Source organism: Neodiprion virginianus, chromosome 2, assembly GCF_021901495.1.
Source record: "Neodiprion virginianus isolate iyNeoVirg1 chromosome 2, iyNeoVirg1.1, whole genome shotgun sequence".
In the NCBI taxonomy this organism is placed as follows: domain Eukaryota; kingdom Metazoa; phylum Arthropoda; class Insecta; order Hymenoptera; family Diprionidae; genus Neodiprion; species Neodiprion virginianus.
The window spans coordinates 26,350,085-26,371,110 of record NC_060878.1 but is presented as its reverse complement, the minus strand read 5'-3'; the positions used below and the strand labels follow the sequence as shown (position 1 = coordinate 26,371,110).

Genomic DNA, 21,026 nt, shown 5'->3' with positions numbered 1-21,026 from the left:
GACGAGAAATATTATTCAAGTAATTGAAAAATTAATTACTGACTATGTTGCCGACTTTCATTTCTTACGACGAATCCTGTACATGTACTTTGTAGCTTGAGTGGAAAGAGTCAGAATATTAAATTATCATAGCGTTAATATAACAGTTCATTGGTGAAAATATTTACTTGTAACCACGTGTCGAAGCTTAATTCCGCGATCAATGTAGGGTTGAACCGTGATATAAGCGGCTGGATATTTATGTGTATACATCATTAGTTTTCTGCTGATAATAATTATTTAAACACTTTGATGATTATAATATTTGGACCGCAGATATTTAGATTTATAGATAACATTTACACGTGAACTCATTTCTTTTGTGTATGTTTACTTTATTGTGTACATTACTTTACGAGTATGTTTATTTTGTTCGATAAGGTATATTAAGATCTTCACAAGTTATTTCTATTTATAGTCGTATTACAATCAAGAGTTTCATCTTATTTTTGGTATAAAATTATTTTATAAAAACATATATCAATCCGTTCACATAGCCGTGTGAGTAGAGAACAGATTTAATTAAAATTCGAAAGAATTCCCGGACAAATATTTATTTATTATATTCTCGATAAACCAAACATCCGTGAATTGAAGATGATCCACTGCAATGGACAAAAAATCAATCTTCCCGGCTTTGTCCATGGCACGTAGACCGAGACGATCCTGTCGGTGAATAAAAGATGGTTGAAATAATGCGGAGAATGGAAAAATTTGATGCACGTTATAAAAATAGGTATATACCTCTGTGTAGATGGCAGACTCTTGAAGAGTTTCAAGTTGCACGGATTGGCCAGGCTTGTAGAATCCAAACCATTCTGATTGCCGTGGTTGAACCATTGTGTCGTTCTCAAACATTACCAGCACCAGCTTCTTGAGTTTTTGAAGGTTCTGTTTGTAGTCCTGAATTCAGAAGTAAACAAACCCGTTTCAGCCAACAGGCTCACCGCTTTTGTGCATCAAGCATGATCGCCTACTGCTGGTTTGCCTGATATTTGAACATCACTCGGTAGGACACTAGAATTATTGGACACGAGATTACTTGGTCACAGACAGATTGGACACAGAGATTTATCGGACATAGGGTTTTTTTTCCACTGCAGCATTAGTAACCACCCTATGTCATGAACTGGAAGAACTGTACAGTGTTGTTAACTGGATACACTGAATGAAAATCGAATACGAAGTTTTGGGCTACTTTTCCATATCTTAACAATTTTGGTTTCAATCCAGTGTTTGAAGATTCATTCAATTTCTTGGTCTGTCGAAGTTTCTTCAATGTGCAGTGTCTTATCGTGCTGTGTCCGAAATCGCTGGTGTCCAATCGGAGTTTTTGAAATCGTTTCAATTCTCGGTATCGAATCGGACTGTGTTGAATAAATCTTGTTGTCCAATCGGAGTGTGCCCGATTAATTTTGTTACCAATACAGCTTTCGGTTATTTTTTGTGTCCAATAACACTGGTGTCCTATCTGGGCTGTCCAAACGGGGTTTACTCGAAATAATCTGACTGAATTAGCATTTGTTTGAATATCGTGAAGAATGACGGAGTTAGCGATATCTGTTTCGAAACCGGCAGTGTAATTGGGCTCTAAACTTTATTGGCCTATCTTCGCCATATGAACAGTGTCCCGTGCAAATATCATCCAAATCCGTTCCACGGTTCGACTGGCCGAGTCCTGCTCACGAGAAATCTTAGCTCACATACATCCACTCCTGAAAATACTTGCCAACAATTTTTTCGGGCTTCAAGCTACGCTTCTCAACTAATTTTAGGATTCCTTATCAATCCAACGCTTCTGCGATGGCAAATGTATAGCGTGCTCTGTTTACTAACGATCGCTACATCCGCAGCTTACCGAAATTCTTACCTCATTCAAAGTCAGCTCGTTGTTGATGTCGGCGAGGAAGATACTGTTCTTTTTGTACTCATCTTCCTTCAGCGGGTCGTGCCAGTATTGGGCCTGAACCAGCTTGCGTTGCACCTCCCTTGAATTCAAATTACGCTGTTAAGAAACCATCGTACCTTTTTGACTTCGACAACACGTTACCCTAAGTCGTTTCAATTAGAACATTACTTAAGATAGGCTGCATAGTTGAGCATCCGTCGCAAGTAGTCGCAGAGGCGGTGCTCTAAGGACGCGCAATGTGGAAGGCCGTAGACTCCTTGGTGTTGACCCCCAAGAGAGATGAGGTTCAGCATTGGCGGGTTGGGACACCTCTGGGCGACCGCTCGTCTGGTTCAAATGAGTAACCAATATTAAGATACGGATTAGATATTGGAGCCTTTGAAAATTTTGTTGTCATATTTTTAGATATAGTATTTTTCATCGTTATTATCTTGTTACAGAAACTGTCCTCCTTGTGAAAATCCTATGGCGTTGTAGCCGCGTTGAAGACGGGTGTCCTGCGCCAACTGATTACAAGCTTCGGCAACTTGGTCGTTTACATTTTTGAAGAAGCTGTTTTCAACATCCTACAAAGAGTGACTAAAGGTAGTAAAATTATAAAACAAGTACTGTAATGAGCGTGATGAAAGGTTACAATCGTGTTTGGTGAATTATTGGGTGTACCTCGATTTCGGAACCCCCGATACGAATGGATTTAACGTATACACCAGTTAAATGGACTTCGAGTATCTTCTTTATCTGCCCAAGACTGAAAGAAAAGCAGCAGCTATCACCTGCAATAATTATTTACGTAACTATTCGTTGGTTCTAATGAACTTGACGAACAAAACAATTCGTCAAATTTATCAAACAGCGAAGCCATGCGATCATTTTGTATGTTTAGACTGTTTGGACACTTTTCTAATTATGGCTGGAAAAAGATCACTTATCTGATCTGATCAGTAATCGGAGTTTCTCAATTATACAGAACGAGACAGTATTCTCGAAACTTTTTGAAATTGCAAATGGAATATAAATATTGCATCGGTACATGAGTCTGCAAAATGATTTTTATGATGTTTATGTGAACATGACTATACTAATAAATATAATACACAGAAACGTGACAGAATACTTTAAAGTGAACAGTTCATGTTGCATCTCTGTTTGGCCAAAGGATTCGAATAATTTAAAAAGCTCATAATTCAAAATTAGTTGAACATCTTATGTCCGATGAATTTTATCTTATGAATCCATCCGCATTTCAGTAATTATCAAAACACCGATAAATTGTTGGAGTTGGGTAAATTTTCCCCGGTTTGAAACGTCGTTGGATACAGTTACCCCTTTGTTGTTGATCTCACGGCAATCCGACTTACAAGAACACCACGGAACCCGCTTTACCGATTGTAACATTGTCTGCATTACCGACTGACAAAAACGACGAAGTCATGAAGTGAAAGCCATACTAAAGCGCACAACCACGGTTGATAAAGAGTTCGAAAAGCAAGCTCGCAAAAGCTCATCGTTAGTCTGATTCGTTCAAAGTAAACAGAGTAAAACTTCACACTGGTTGTGAAGGCAGAGCTAAGGACATGTAGATTAGTCGCAATATGAACCATTAGGGATATATTTAATAGATTGACAGAATCTGAATCGCATATGCGAATAAGAAAACTGTGCTGGCATCTTACGGGCAAATTGCAAAGCTCGATGAATTAAAATTGTATACGACACGGGTGCCGGTTGCTTGTCACTTGTTTCGACTTGTTTGCGAGATTAGAGATAAATGTTACTTCAAGAACATATTTTCTTTCTCATGTTTAGCGTTAATTCGACTCACCCATTCCGTGCCAAAGAACAACTGGAATCTGAGGCTCAGGGCCGCCGTGATTCTGGTTCTCAGCCAGTGAGTATTCACAACCGAATGTAAACACCGATAGAAATATTACTATTTTATATCCCGCGAACATTTTAACGTTTGACTTCTACCGGTGACAAATGAACAATCCACCACGTGTAAATAAGGTTTACACCCCTTTTCAAATTGTTATATGCAGTTCACAAATATGCAATGTCAGCCTGATAAACAAGTCTGTGTGTACTAATGTTCGCCTATTTTTTTCATCGCGCAGAGCCTCTTGCGGGAATTATAGGAACTCGTTGAAACACACACGTATTGCGCGTTATAGGTATTTATCTTCGGACGATGCTCAGGATTTCAAACTTGACTAAATCCCTTGTCATTATTTTCAATTAGTATCTGGAAAATCCAGATTTACTTCAATAAAAAAAAAGTAATGACCCGGTTCCGATGGGATACCGCATTTTGCTTAACGTTATTTCGTAGTTTCGTTATCATCGTTAAGTTATACATTTTTGACAATTTCATTCGTCACGATTAAATTACGGACATTTTCAAATTCCGAATCAACCGGTATTAATCTGATGTATTAAATTTCACCCCAATGTGCACTTTACGAGGTTCTAAACAGATTTGCACCCTACAAAAATATTTGATTTTGTCTTATAATTATTGAATATTACGTACTTCTCGGGTACTTTTCGACTTCAATAGCGTAATATAATTTAAACTTTGCATAAAAATTGACCCAGTAGCCATATTACGGTAAAAAGCCAATTATCAACTACATTATTCAGTAATAGAACCTGCAATTGTAACGTCTACTATGTTTAATTTGCCAGCGTAAATCATACTTTGCATCGTAATTACATGTATATTGTACACGTAAACATACGGCACGATGTTTCTATTGCTTTATTACCTAAATGTTTTTTTACTCTCTTTGTAAACTGCTGATGTTTTCACGAGAAAGAAAAAGTCAGAGGTTAGGTTGCGCGGTAATTGCAGGGCCACGGCGTATAACTTGAGCTGCCAAAGAATGGGCGATAAATTTAGTAACGTAGGGTCTTTTCGCAGGTCTCAGGGCCGAAAAACACTTCCGGGTGAAGAGTAAGCAATGTGGGTCGCAAGGCTACATCTGAATAGTGTTACTACGAACCGACGTTTGGTGTGAATATATTTTTGTAAACGCGTGTACACCACTCGAAACGAAGCTCATGTGTCCAAATTGCGACGCAAATTTTTTACTCACATAAAAACGTGAAATTTTGTGAAATATCCACGGGAATTGTGCGTGTGAAAATGAGTCGCGTGTTATGTTTTATTTTACAATTAACCAAATTAGGTATTTCCCTTATCCGTATAAGCTCGAGAACTTTCGATAATCCACATTTTGCGATAACATAAGGGTAAAATGTCACAATATTATCTTCGTAGTTTCCTTGGTGGTCCTAAAGAATCCGTCAAGTGTGCGAGCAGTTTTTACCCCCTTTGCCTTCATCTTCGAATAAGTGATTCGTCATTGCGTTCACTTTACTTTGCGCTGATAAGAATCTTGGGAGTTAAACGTCTATTTGTTATGTTTTATGCAAATCAGCAATCGTCAACGATTCAACTTTCGTGTATATTTTGGTTTGATGAATTAGAAAAAAAAAAAATCATGACAGGTAAGAAATAATTCTAACCAGTGTAAATGCATCACAGAGTTATTATTTTTCACACACATTTATTATCAAATATAGAAACAGATTCATTTCGCAAGAAAATAAAAAAAAAAAAAAATATATAAATCATGAAAGTAATAATCATTCTTTCGAATTCAGTTCGTAACACGGGGTGTATAATGATATATGGGATTGATTACATAGAATATATTGAAACATGTAAATCTTTTGCGAGGATAATAATAGTTAAAATTATTATAAAATTTCCATTGTACATATGTACAACGCGCTGCAGTAATTCGGTATACCTATAATACATATTTGAAGAATTAGGAATAACATAATCTATATAATATTAGACTATTTTCAATTATTCAAGCAGTCTTTTTTGTGTCGATATCGCGACACTATTTACATGATATACTACACGTAAACATTTCTTTTTTATCATCAAGGGATTATGCCAATAAATGAACATGTCGTCTAGCGTATGAAATATTTGATACAATTTATACATGGTAAGTTCTATTCATTCAATGGGGTTTTTCATTTCATTATACATTCTTGTATTGGCTCAATCACCCTTCTACAACTGTACGAGTACTTTCGTACCTTAAATTCGATTCGATTATAAATTTTCAATTACCGTAGCATATAAGTATACCTAGACTACTGTGTCTATGATTTTTAAGACAATGCAATTATATAAGGTTTTAATTTTTTGCACTCGTCGTATCCTACCGTATTATGTGAATTTACGTGGTTGCTAGTCGTGCGGAATTGACCCACAATTTAGCCAAGCATGTGTTTATTCGCGTGTTCGAAGAAAATTACAATTTAAACAGAGACAGAAGAGAGAAAAAAAAAAAAAAGAAATAAAGGAAAAGTTCGAAGTAGATAACGTTCGTTTTATAATAGTTTTTATCGAACACGCGGCATTCTGACTCAACTAACCGGATATAAATATATTAAATAACGAATCGTAATACCAGTTATAACGTATATGTAAATAAAATATGAAATGACCGAAGAATCATTTGCTCAAACATCAGACACACGGTTTCGTTTACTCATCATATAAAAGCGGCTTTTTGCTGCCATATCTAAAGACTTGAAACAAAGATAACTGTGAGAAACAGGATGAGATAAAAAAAAAGAATAAAAAAAAAAAAAAAACGACTCAAGGTTACCGGTTGAAAGCAATCGTGTGTAAACCTTGGCTGAAGGCCCTAAAAGTACCAGTTTACAATGACACGTATATACTACGTATGAGATTCGATAAATTAAAAATCCGCCTGCACTAAAACGACTTTGATATCCTAAAGAAGGTATCCAGCTATGTATAGCGAGCATTCGCGATGATGCAGAACGATTGTAAATGGTCTCAAGTTCGCATAGCTCGCAACCACGTTCGTCGAGTAGGTATCGCGCGCGTCACGTTTCAGGACCAAGGGGCAAAACAATCGTGTTAAATATCAGATCACTTTGAAGAACCAAATAGACAGAGAATTGGCTTTGCGCTGATTGACTGTATGTACTGTACAGAAGTGACGACTGGTCGTAAATTTCATTGAATGACGCGAATTTGTCCATGCAGTTGTCATCGCTATTGCGAAGCCGTTACCATTCTAGGATCGAGAAATTAACATGACAAAATTTCGAATGTGGAACAAAGTTTCCCAAGAATCGTTTGCACCCACAAAGTCGTATATGTGGTTCGAGTATCGCTTTATCGCAGGCTTCGTTCTTGGCCTCGTTAGGGCTTTTACTACTGACCCGTACTCGCCTTGTAAATCAAACCCCGCGTAACGCATCAGAGATGAACACTTATCTGCACAAGTCTCGGCTGCTCAATGAACACTGTACAATTTGCACAAGTATGTGAAGATGTTGGATTGGAACTTGTATCACACTCAAGTTCCTCCATCCTCACATTCGTCACGTGATCCTTGAGTGCCGAAACAGCTATCGTTCCATCCAAATAACTGTGAAAGTGCTCACCTCCGGTATCACAACCGTTTTGGATTACTCGATTAATTTCCATAGGGCATATTCCGTGGTAAAATTCTGAATCTAGACTAGTACAAGACCCTGTACAGATCCCCAGAGTAACGTCTGCCTGTTATACCACCACGGCCACGGTGATTTGCTCCACAGAAGTTATCGCTCAGACCGTTGAGCCGTTTTTCCAACCTCAAATGATTGAGGAATCTGTCTTTTTTTGACCTGCTGAAGTGACCTCGACCCACTGTCATCCTCAAGGCCGCCTCTTCTTCTGCCGACATCGAAAAAGTTTTCTCATCCTCAGTTTCTTCGTGTTTCTTTACCGCGAATGATCCGCTCAGACGATCTTCCACGTCCGAATCCGAATCTGTAACGAACAAAGATGTCTCATTGATTGGCAATGCGCATATTCATAACAATTTTGCCAAATCAAGAAGTCCTGTAATTGGCTATTCTCTGATTTTTGAAAATGCTTCACGAAATTTGTCAATTCTACGGAATCCGATGCTATTCATGGAAATTCATTTCGGTAAACTCAGATTGAAACTTTAGCTGGATTACAACCGTCGAAGGTCTGAAAAATTCTGCGTGGTCAAAAATTATACAAGGTCATTTGGGATTGCGGATTTTTAAACTCACCCAAATACGATCCGGAATCTGAAGAGCAGCCCGAGGAAGAAGTGACGTCCCAGAACTGGGGCTGAGGGTTGCGTTTCAAGCTCGGGGTTGAAGTAACGACGCGGGTGACACGAACGGCCGACGGATTGTCGCACCGATTCGCAATCATCGCAGTGTCGAAGCTGGCAGGTCTCTTCCTGTATCGTTGACGGTTAATCACACGTGTCCTCTGATTCAGGTGGGTTACTGGACTTCGTTTGTCGACGACTGTGGTTGGCCGCTGCGATTCATGATCAACCGTATGACCCAGCTTCTGGTTGTCCGGTGACGGCGATTCTGTAGCTCGTTTCAACTCTACGCATCTGTAAATCCGAACAACACATCTCGTTATGGTCTTTTAGAGAATGAACGAGACGATGATAACTTTTCTGCGAATGTTACAAGATTGTAAAGTGCATAAATGTGGCTTGTGATTCGTGAATCTTGCATGATCAGCTAACGCGGAAGGATCTCGAGAAGTCGCTAGCTCCCAAGTAGCCCTACCAATATTTCAATCTCGTCTTAGGTCCAGGGTCAAAGGCTCCGACGGATGACGAGTTTGGGTATGAGTTAGGAAATGTCGCTATCAGCCACATGCTTTTAGTGCAGGCTGTTCGTCTGGTGTACCGTGCGAGTTATTGTGCTCGTGGAACCGGCGCCGCATTGTCCTTTTAACCTCTTGGCTCTTGGCCCTTGCCTTACTGTGTCTGGTTAGGCATGAAAAGAGATCTTTCTTCAGCTCTGATAAGAATGAAAAGCTTACGGGGATTGATTCATTCACGTGATTGTGACAACTCGGCCTCGTACGAATGCTTTGTGCGAACTGTTATGGACACACTATACACTCAATAATATCTGTCTGGCTTTTTTTCGTTCGTGACGCGGTTTCTATTTCGGTATCCAATCACGGCTGCACGCTTGCTCTTTGAATATCGACATGATGTAATTCCGGGTATTATAAATTATGCACCGTAACATTCGTTCGGTAGATTGAATGTAATTTAGTTCTTCGTTTCGTCGCTGGAATTTTTTCCACTCGTATTATATGGACCCGACAAAAAGAGCTGACAAATGGTTAAGTGAGAAGCAGCCGCTGCGTCTTGCGAGTTAAGGGCAGTTTGATGAACCCTGACCGAGAATGGGTTAAATTGACATGGACCGAACCCGAAATAGAAGTCCGCAGCAATTCTTGCGGAGATTAAACGAACAGCTCTTCATCGAGATCTGATTTACTTTTTCTCTGTATTCGAACTTCGCTTATCATCTTTTTGCAAACAGTTATTAAACCTCAGTTTTACGAGATAGTGACTGCGTGGTTATCTATCTGTGCGTTTGCTGCTTGCTTATGAATCGGCAAAACGTCCAAGTACAATCCGGTGCGCTCGCACTCGTCGTGAGTAGAGCTGAATGCTCGTGTTGAAGTTGACTGAGATTGGTTGAACCGAGTTGGACCACACAATCGTGCCTTGCTCACGTATGTTCCGGGTACAAGAATGACGTGTATACCAGCGACATGGGTCTTTGCCCCGAGTTACAAGTCGTCACTTCTTGCTCCTGAACAGAGAAATTAGCGAGGGCCCTTTTTTGGCGATACGTTTCTCAATATCGTCCTGTTACGTAAGGTAGATTATCGCTGGCCTTTAACGCAGGTGTCAATCGGATTCCATCGACTAATTATGGAATACTCCATCTACCACTTAAGTATTCGATTTACGTCGCACGGTGATTCACGGATACTTGTTATGCATGTGCACTCGAGCAAGGCCATCACACACGACTTTGATTGGCATATCACTTTAAACACTAGAACTTAAATTTATTGGAAAGTAAGGCGTTGACCTTTAAATTGGAGTGTCAGTACAGTGCGACTTTCGTGTTGTGCATTTTTACAAGAGGCACCTTTACCCAAAAATGAATGTCAATTGGATTCCGCATTCCACGTGAAAAAAAGCTGAGTATCAATTCCCGGAATTCATGTATCAGGTGACACACAACGTGGAATTCAGCGAAACAAGAAAACATTCGAAGCCTTCATTAACACAATTCATATACAAGTTCAATAATTAACGTTTCCAATACCCTTGCTGTACAATTAGGACCTTTACCCACGGATCCAACACGCTTACGAAACATCCAGACATTGTCTTCTTCGCAGGTTCATGTCCAATGTTCTCTTTTTCTACTTTGTTCCCGATCTCACATTTATTTCCGATCGTGCGCGAATCGATTCGCAACGCATGAAGCTGGTGTGGTTCTGAAATACCTCCCATTCATTTACTGGTCTAGTACGACTTGTTTGGCAGTAAACAAGAATTACCATATTAAGTAAAAACACGTCGATAATATGTGATTCGAATATTCGTTATTGCTCTGTATGTTTACAGTGTTTCCAAAAACTCTGAATTCCCTTTGAAATAGTTCGGTTTCTTAACCGGTCATTAAAATCAGAAGATAAATTATTTCATTATCTCAATTTTCGAGATCAGCTTATATTCCTTCGACTTAACGTACACCTCTTTTACAGATCAAAAGGTTTGAAAGAATTTTATTGTCTGAACGAATCCAAATTGCTCTATATAACTTCACCTGATTTTATAATAGCATGACTTGGAACAGCTTCGCGTGACTTCAGCTGGCCTTTCATGATCATGTGACTTCATCTAACATCCAACAGCTTGGAACCATTTTGCCTAATCTCACGTGCCTTCTTACGCGTAACTCGGAATCTTTTTGAGAAGCGATCAAGTGTGTATTATTGCTAACTTATTCGAGTCGAACGACAATCAACTTGTCAGAATTACAGTACGGTTTCAATTAGGTCTTTTATAGGTAGCTCACTTCGAATAGCGTTAAATTTGTCCATACGATTCAGATGATTTCTTATCGACAGTATATAAACCTGATTCTACGAGCGGTTGACCTCGGAAGTCGCCACTGAATCGCTACTGCACCCAGGACTACTTCTGGTTTCCATAAAAGGACACGAGACAGCGTTTGATAATTAGGAACATCGTTGCATAATCCGTGTTTAAAATCTTTCTCAAGTTTCCAAGACTTTTATTAGCAGTGAACCTTGAACAAGACGCCGCTGTTCTATTGTTGTATAAATTCTCTGGACTCGTTTCACGGCGCGAAAACATCGTTGTAACTGTCGTCCTGTCTGTCTGTGCATCTATCAATCTAGATTTATAAAAGTTCTTCTCAAGTGTTGATCACCGTTGCCGTTTACTATACAGCCGGTACAACATCGGAGACATGTTTATACGAGACGCCGTGTGCAGTGGGCGTAACTTGCTGGATCCGCAAACTCACAATCAGTCCCAAGACGCGCCAACTAGACGAGAGACCAGCCGGGTGCACGAGCACCGAACACGATCAACACACACCAACAACAACCGTCTACGAGTATAGATATTACGTTATGCTCAAGTGGACAAACTCCCTACACGCGTCCAGTCATCTAACCATATCATGATCGGTCTGTACGCTGTCCGCGGACATTCTTGACCGCCTCGGACTTCACGACATCTCGATTCGGTCACATCGACACGTCAAGGTCTCAAGTTCTCGAACTTCCAAGGTCCCAGCTCTTTTTCCATCTTTTATCTCGTTCACTCGACCATTCGTATTCTTTACATCGATGAATCCCCGTTCACCATCATCGATCTCCTTCAATTGGTACAAGATTACGTTCCAATCGGTGACTTAATACTTATATACCGTCGATTACGTCGAGATGGAATCCTCGGGGTATAACATTCAGACTATAAGTTACCGATCAAACTTGGCGAAAACAAATCGAACGATGTGCGACGTCTCATTTAATTGAAAATTAGAAAACTCGGTGAGGCGTGTTAATTATCGGGTTGACGAGGATTGTCGTGGAGAACGTACAAGTCACGATGACTACGTTCAATTTTCATTTTAAGAATACGAATCGTCACATGTGTTATACAGTGTCGTACGACTTATCAGGAGAGAATCTGCTCTGTCGTCATCTCTAGACTATATCGCTGCCGTTTTGTACCTACCACTACCATGTACAATATCGTACGCAAGTAGGTACGTGCACCGAATTACTTTGTGTTTAAGAACACCTCGTGTGCTCTGAGTAGCGTGGCATTGCAGGCTGCAGGGACACTTTTGCCGCTGCTTGGCCACTTTAATTGAGTTTAATTGATGTTAAGAATAGACGCACTTATACCTACGCGTGTTTCCTCGTAGACTTCACTCGCATGAAACGTTGCTCGCTAGCTCACGTGTTATGTTGTACGGACTCACGGTTTGAATCGAATTAGGAGGCGTGGAACGCACCGGTTCGGTGCACAAAGCGCACAAGAAGTGGGTGTGAGCGATGTTTCTTCGTCATCAAACATCCGCGTGGCAGGAGCAGAAGTGTAACAAACCAAGAAAATGAATAATGATGTGTCTGGAATGCAGACTCAGCAAAAAAGCATCCAAAAGAGCAAACGACGAGGCAAACTTCGATCAAATTCAACACGATTAAATCAATATTTTTGCGACAGGAAAAAAATTTCATGTACACGGTATTTAACTCGAGGAACTCCATTCTCGATTATTTCAGAAAAGTTTCCTAATTATTTCATGATTTTTGTAATTCAAACAAACACTTATCTCAGTCCGTCTCTGAATAGATTCCAGCTCATTTCAGACGTAAAATAAAAATCTCCTCCAAATCGCTCGACATAAATTACTTCCTCAGAAGCTATTGTTGGCACGACTTAAGTGATGTTTTATTGGACGCCGTATTGAGGTAATCAAAGATTCATATTAGGTGATTTGTACAGAATTCATTGACAAAAAGAGACGAGGCCTGATTTATCGACACTGAGAAAAGGTGAAACAATGTACAAGCTTTCTAAACCTGTCGAAATTGAATTTTTTATTCGCGAAGGAGAGAGTCTTGAGATCGAGATTCAATTCAATCAAGATTAATTTCTCCACTTGAACCTTCATTTCATAATTTTTTTTTTCGTTGGCTTTCATCGTTTTTTCTTTTACTGGACTGGTATATCGTCAAGCCACGACATAAAATCTTTGCAATTTCCATTCCAGGCTCATTTTTGGAACACGTTTTTTCAAAACGATTTACCCCGATAGATTTCCTCGAGTTTTTGAAGCATTGATTCAAAAATTCAGTACAATATCTAAGAAAAATTCGTTTATTCATGTTCAAATGAAAATTAACCATGCACAGAAATCTTATAATACGAGACTTTTGTTCGGATACGCTTTTCAAATATACAATCGTTTCTTCGAAACACTTGTCTACGATTATTTCCATGACAATTATGACTTTCCATGAAATTGGCGGTTAATTAACGGGCATTAAAATGATTCCTGGTTAATTTTTAACAATTATGTAGAACATCGAATTTCTTTTAACAAATAAAATTATTGATTTTTGTAGTTTATACTTGCATGTAATTAACTCAATTACTATCTTTGTCAAAATACTTTTCAGCGCTATTGTAATTCTATTTTTTCTCTTCTAGTTCTGTTTTTCTACGCTCTTGTTTCATTGTAAATATAGACACGCACGAGTATCACCTGTTGTGTACGCGGCTTCACGTCGACATTCCTCGGTCATCTTCAACACAGCGAAACGCGTTATTTATTTTTACATTCAATATAAAACAAAAATTCTTCGATGTTTAGCCCTTCTTTTTTACCGCCTTAATTTCACCTGCTTCCTGACTCAAGCAGTGAAACAATTCGATGCTAACGTCACTGCCATGACGTTGAATTCGGACATCCAGAGAATGATAAACGAAGATAGAAGATCGCGACTTTGAGTTTCGGTTGAAAAATTTTGCCTGGGTTTGCTCCGCGTTGGCGTCTATAATTCCCATTTCTCTTTTCTCATTCCAGTATCAGCGTTTACCTCTGCAATATAATTACAGTTTATTGTCACACGCTAAGCACACACGCACGCGCAGGGCTTATTCAACTGCGGAATGAGTGTTCGAAATATGTTTACAATGCAGGGTACATCGGGTGTCAGTCGGAGTGCGTTTGCACACGTGAAATAAGTCGGGTTCTGATCCAAATACGTGACACGGTATAAAAAAAACACACCCAGCTTTGCGAGCAATCAAGCATATCGAGCTGTTCAATAAAACCAATGAATTGCTAATAGCCCCAACAAAGCGATATCACGCCGCCTGGCCTTCGTCTTATGCGCACACTTGTACTCAAGCGTGTGTACGACATTACTTGTACGATATCCATCAATTGATTTCCGTGCTCATACCGACCAATAAGGCTTTCTCCTCGAACCTGGCAGAGCCCGTAAAAGTGTGCTTGTATGGATTAATAAGGTTCCACAGTACCCGGGGTTTGAAAGAAAATTTCAACTTGTTCACACCAGAAGACGTCTCTACCGTTTCTTATCCGTGAAAATGAATTCAACCCTGTGAAAAAATGATTTATCAATAAATTATTGTCGCTGGTGCGCTCAAAAAACGATGTTACGTTATCGAGTTACCGTTAAAACTTGAGGTTAAACATTTTGTTCTTCGCTTCAAATACACTCACGCATGGTAGTTTAGACAGGACGAGGAACGAGTTTCGAGCTAGTTTTGCTCACGGAAAAAAGAATCCTAAAATTCTATCAACAAATTGACCTTGTACAAATCGATCAAGAGCAATTCTGTGCGAATTTTGGCATTATCAAAATCAAAGTAGAAGACGAATAACTGAGAACGCACACAAATTTCCTGGATTAAAAAATGCGCGCATAAATAAGCCATCTGTTTACTCGCACCGAGTGCGGACGCACTGGAACGGACTGAAATTAGAGAGGCTGATCTCCTACCGAGACGTGGTGTAGGCGTAGGCCACGTCCACCACCAACACAAACGCTCTTGTGTAACGATCTGTACCTACTCGAGTAGCAGCAGCAGCTTGTATAAAGTTGGTTGGTATATTTTTAGTTACTTTTAAATTTGTCGCCAGCTAACGCGGATTTCGAATCCCCTGGAGCTCTCAAGTTCACAACCAACCGCAAGGTATTCCGATAACTATACCCTCGCAATAAAGCGTGGATCCACGCGATCGTTACGATCGATACTCGATCGCGTTATCACGCCGGTTTGCGTTACTTCGGTAACGCGGGTCTATTTACTCGTAAGAAATTATCTAAGAAAACCTTAGGGGAAATGATAATCTCATTGCCGGCGAGCTTGCGTTGTCGCGCCATTTTTATTTTATCGCAAAACCAATTATAGAAACTTTTTATTGTAAATAAATGACCTTATAGCGTAGGTTTCTCTTTCAGCTTCTCGTTTGATACGAAATAGAAAGAACGGGTCTAATGAAAAAAAAATAAATAAATAAGTTATAAAAAGAAGAAAGAAAAAACTCTAGGGATATGTGCGTGCGAAATCTACGCACGGTTCGTAAGTAACGAATTTATGATTTATCGAAGAATACAGGAATGTGAGGAGAAAATCAATCTCGACTGAAATTGGATAATTCATTCGCCTTTGTTAGAAAATGAAACTTCATTCGTCAAAATTCGAGAAATAACGAGATATTTCGTACCAAATGTTGCATAACTTACTTGACATTTTTGTTTCAAGTTCAGGGTTCGTTTTCCATTTTTTTATTTTTTTTTTTTTGTGCGAGCTCCGGATCTGGCTCCAACTAAAATTAATTTAGCTCCAGTAGCACCTTCGGGTTTGGAAGCCGGCGCTTCATGGTTCGTTGGTTCTATTTCAAACAAGTGGAAAATGAGAATACTAGTTGGATCGAACAATTTGCTGATTTGTAGAGAAAAGTTTGATTTGATAATTATAGAAACGTTAATTCAAGTCGCCGAGAATACTTATTATTTCGAAACAATTAAATTACGTGCTTTTCAAACAACATATTTATTTAATAGTGATAATTGAAGTAAAGACGTGTATGTATAAAGATTCTTCTCTCTGCCTAGAAGTTAATTTTCAAATTATATGCGTACAGTACAGAACGATTAAAAAATAAAGTTTTCTTTGAATCTAACGTTCAGCTATTAGTAAAAAATTATACTAGACAAATTACAACCTTGATTTCGATATTTGTGAAGAAGTATCCGCATAGATTTTACCGAGCATGAAAAAGTTCAGCTATCGCTTTGAAAATTGTCAGATAGCATTCAGTGAGCCCTAACGGCCTTCCGGGGAATTGTTACTAATACGTCTAGGTGAAGGATGAAACAGTTTACGAAAAATTGTCGGTCATTATACCCATCACGATTGACCTCAGGAACTATCGGCCTAGTCTACATCCAACAATTGTAGTGGCGCTGAAAACTAAATCCAATGTTTTTCTATACGCCGATGACGTACACTTTAATTATAATATTACCGTTCATTAAGAACGTCAGATAGTAAATACACTGTATAACATATCCATTCTAGGGTAACGATAATAATAACGTATATTTAATGGTGAGAAATTGTGGCTCGCTGTGGAAATTCAATGTCGTAGGAATTTTTTTTGCACTGGTAAACTGAAATATTTTTGAGATTGTGATTTCCGAAACGCCAAAGCGTGCCTGATCGAACTTCTATATCGGACGTTCAGTCGCCACGAGTTTCTGTGCCAGAATTATTAAAACTATTTACTGGCGAACTGTTCGTACAAGCTTTCGTGTGGACGAAATTTATGCTTTGAGTTAGCGTTTTTGGTCTATCGCCAGAAACAGATCTGTAGCGAAAATCGCGAGTAATCCTGGTTAGAAATTGAAAAATTCATACATCAGGCAAAATTTCACAACGTGGAAAAAAATTTATGGCTTTGAACAGAAAATCCTGGCTGGAAATAACGTGGTTATATGCTCACTTGCGATAACTTTACAAAAGCGATGAAGTCTGTGATGGAAGGATGAAAAAATGATGGCTTTAAATTGTACCTATCAAACCTATCACCGAAATGAAACTTGGTGGTTACCAATCGCTGCAAAGAATATTTCATCACTTATGTTTTCTACCCACTTATGCTCAAGATGATGTTATTGGAACTTGGTAACTTTGATCAAGGTCACGGATAACTGAACCAACGTTCCGGCAAACTATTTTTTACTTGGTAAGCATACGTAGAAGTCACTTCAATCGCTAGATACGCGAGCAGCCACTTTTATTGGAAATGAAATTTTCCTTCGGTTAAAAGTGAAGGTGAACTGGGTTTGCACCTTGAGTTTCAAAGTCTTTCATTGAGTGTAGAAACGATTATCAACCCATATGGAATCGAGCGAATACCGCTGTACAGTTGGAAAAAATATGTAAGGTTTATAAAAGTTTCCACACATCGTCGAAGGTCCGTTAAAAATTGTACGATAATTAAGCGAAGTTGTTGAGATGAGAAAATTTTAAACCGTGAGATTTTATTATTGAAATGTCAATATTATTTGCGAGTTGTTTTGATGTTCCGATCCCGTATTATTGAAAACAACGAGTTAGCGATTAAGAGCGTAGACCTAATTATAATGTTTCCAATTAGTTTTCAGCATATTTTCAACCGAAACCAACACGAATGTTTTCATCGTTTAAATAAAATGCACGCCGTCCTCATCTGGCACTAACAATAAGAATCAATGCTTAACAGGTACTGAAAAAACTTGGTTTGTTTGGGCTTGAGGAATTCACCTCATTTCACAATTTCTTTCGTCAAGCTTCACTCCAAAGCTCGAATTGTATGAATGGAATAACAGAAGCTTGCGAAAAGTCTGTCAACACATCAAGCAGTCTCGAAATTTTCGATTATCGTTCGTAATCTCACGAAAACTAACTTTGACAGTAATTCAATGACTCTAACGGAACTGCGGGATCTTCCTGGAACTTTTCCTTTCCAACTTTCGACCAGGTCGGAATACGTGCAACCATTAGGCTTATCTCAGTGTCGTGGTGGAATCAGTCATGGAATGTGGTAAATAAAGAAGAAACTTGGTAACGGGTCATCGAATTGAACTGTTTGTTCAATTCTTATAATATCCCAGACGGTGTAAACACGGACGAAGATACGCAGAGACATTAAATACGTTATACGAGGCGATATATCTAACGGTTATTAGCCGAATGAGATAAGTTCAACCGGTGGTTTCGCCTGCAGAGAAAGTGACCATGCGGGCTGACACGAAGACGTGGTCTTCGACTATCACTCGAGGGTCCCTTTCCCTACCGCAAATACGAGCATGAAATTAGTGACGTCACTGTAACGATAAATCTTCAGGATAAATCGTTACTTTACGACTTCGGGAGCTCTGACATTTTGTTAAGCACGATAAACAAAACGAACTCTTGCACTGATTGTGCAAAAACTATCATCTCATCATCACGATGCTTTGCTTTTCGTTCGACGATTGTCGGCCGATCTTACGTCTTAAATTGTTCACCACTACATTTTCAGATGACCATGAGCACGGCTTGTTTTATCGCTGCTCATATTTTTGTTGTTCCCGTTTCAATTTATCATTTATCACGTTGTGCATAGTCAAGAAGAGATATCGGGCCTCGTGCTTCGGATTAACGTTTTCAAGATCTTGGGTTTTTATTATTTATTCATTTTTTATTTTGTTTTTTTTTCTATTCTTTTACACTCGCAACAAAATTAATCCGCGTGAATTCTCTGCTTGGTTTTGGTATCAACCGAGTTGTAATTCCGGAAAATTGATTACGAGATATCGTTGTCGGCACGTCCGCAGGGTTTAAACTCGTTAAATCCCAAAGTTTCCACTAACCTGTACTGAGGGTCGAGAAGCCTCTGACAATTCCAGGCCAATTGAATGGCCAAGGAGGCGAAAGTGGACGAAACGAGGCCCATGGCCGATTCCACCGGGACGGATTCCACTTTTGCCTGAATTTTGGCAAGCACTGTTCACTTGGACGATAATTTCTCTGTTAAAGAAATCCTCGACTGGCACAATATTTCACGTTTTCGCTCTGCAGTATTTCGATACTCTTGGAAGATTATCGTCAACTTCAATGTCGGAAAAATTCTTTTCGTTAACACACATTCGCAGGTATGGAACACGCGATTCTCGTCGACGTAGGTACCGCAAGCTCCGTGTCTTGGGTCACACTGTGAGTTACCGTCCCTTTTACCAAGCGGCTTACGCACGCTAGCGCTCCGAGTCAGGAGGTGAGTGCCGTTTTCAATGCGTCAACTCGTATTTATGCTATATTCGTTGGTAGTCGCCACCAGACCCCCACCACGATCCTGCTAGGCACGTGCTCGCGTTTCCCGCGAGTCCGTGGTTTGAGAAAAAAAAATAAACAAGGATAGAAGCTCGTATGTTTGGCGGATAAGCCCTTTCGGCATAATGAGAGAAATTTTTAGTTCCTCAACTATTTTCATTTTTCACCACATTCGAAAAAAAACATTCCAGCTACAGTATGAAAATTAGTTTTTTAGCCGTTACCGGAAAGTCTAGTATCCGTTACTATGCTTTCTCATTTCGATCACTGTTATACTATATTTACTCGTAACTGTTGCGAAAATTTAATGCTCGTGCAAAAATAAATCGACGTTAAAACCTTATTTAACTAAAAAAGTAGATTAAACCTCACAAACTGACTTTGCGTTGCAATAACCAAAAAAGGATCGACGATAGCCCAAAATGGTCAGGCGTCCTCGTTTTTCCTAATTCCAACAATATTCAAACAGTTTTTTTTTAACGATACCTGTTTTACCGAATTCCTCCAGTTACTGTAATAAATGAAATTTTTCTCAGTGCACTAAAATATGTTTTTATTCGTCACATCTATAAATGGTTTGGGATCGCATTCGCCGTTTTTGTGTTGTTTTTTCGTCAACGACGCAAAAACCTTATCGCGACGTTAGGTTTGTCGATTTCGGGTAGAATTTTAAAAATTTTATATGTTCTCAAAGAATAATATCGGCCGTAACGATATAAGGTCGTATGTGCACTGAGAGGAGAAAGTTGTCGAATCGAAAAGAAAAAAAAAAAAAAAAATGCTACGATCAACTAAGTACAGCGTACACGGGCGGTGAAACGATTACTTGGTTATTACAATAATTTACAAGTTGCACCAACTAAATGAACGATACTTTTTACTAATTAAATTATTGTTTAATACGAGCACGAGCACGTGAAGACAAAGAAAGATTAAGTTGAACGACCTGTATCATTCAGTTAACGTGAAAATAATTTTGTTAATCTGAATATCATACTTTTTGATCCAACAAATGTTTGATTAATGCAAGCTTATATTCTTTTGGTTCAAAATAATCTCAGTTATAACGGAACTGAATATTGAGTTGGAAAAATCGCAGCTAGGTACAAGCAACTGAATATTCAGTTCAGTGTAGTGTTTCAATCATTAATTGCAACAACTCATCTGCTGACCGTAGCTCATGTCATAAGGTGATGTTGTATTAAAATTACTATGAATTTCGATTGATGCGAGGGAACCATGGAATGGTTCCGATAAAAAGTAAAATTGATATTTTCAGCCTAATTACGCCAGTTTGTAGATTTTTCAGTAACGCAAATAACTTGTGATTGTTAGTAAGTCGGATTAAACGCATTTTCGTATAGTTTCCGATTAAACGCCTATTACCTATACGCCTATAGAAACTATTTTTCTATTTTTGAAATACAAAAAGTGCCTCCTGGGTAATTTTAGGGTTTTTTTTCAATCCAAGGTTCTTTGCGATAGCAAATTTATGAGGCACTTCTGTTATTGAAAATGGTGCCTAGAAACTAATAGATAACATTTTTCAATGAAATCGATATGATTTAAAGTCTATGAAAATTTGAAGTTAAATTCAACAGTATGAAAAAATAAGTCTATATAAAATAAGCTTATTACAAAAATGAGATTAATATTACGTACACGGATAAAATGAGGCGAGTTTTAAATCCTCCTCTCTTTGAGAATGAACC

The 21,026-nt window shown here is 38.8% G+C and overlaps 2 protein-coding genes across 3 annotated transcripts; both read right to left on the bottom strand.

Annotated features, from left to right (window-relative positions):
• Positions 1-377: 377 nt before the first annotated feature.
• LOC124297920 (palmitoyl-protein thioesterase 1) lies at positions 378-4,049 on the bottom strand. The gene is made up of 7 exons (XM_046749328.1): positions 3,771-4,049; positions 2,612-2,721; positions 2,387-2,514; positions 2,117-2,275; positions 1,910-2,027; positions 784-942; positions 378-705 (listed from the first exon to the last, which is right to left on the bottom strand). Exons 1-7 carry the CDS (start codon positions 3,898-3,900, stop codon positions 562-564), a joined length of 948 nt encoding a protein of 315 aa, XP_046605284.1. The 5' UTR covers positions 3,901-4,049; the 3' UTR covers positions 378-561.
• A 1,434-nt stretch (positions 4,050-5,483) lies between these two features.
• Positions 5,484-19,251, bottom strand: LOC124297511 (uncharacterized). 2 transcript variants are annotated; one of them, XM_046748624.1, is made up of 3 exons: positions 18,858-19,251; positions 8,099-8,439; positions 5,484-7,826 (listed from the first exon to the last, which is right to left on the bottom strand). In XM_046748624.1, the coding sequence occupies exons 1-3, from the start codon at positions 18,938-18,940 to the stop codon at positions 7,534-7,536; spliced, it is 717 nt and encodes a 238-aa protein (XP_046604580.1). In that variant the 5' UTR covers positions 18,941-19,251; the 3' UTR covers positions 5,484-7,533. The 2 variants fall into 2 exon arrangements, with proteins under 2 accessions (XP_046604580.1, XP_046604582.1); XM_046748626.1 differs by lacking the exon at positions 18,858-19,251 and adding an exon at positions 12,325-12,368.
• Between the last annotated feature and the right edge of the window lie 1,775 nt (positions 19,252-21,026).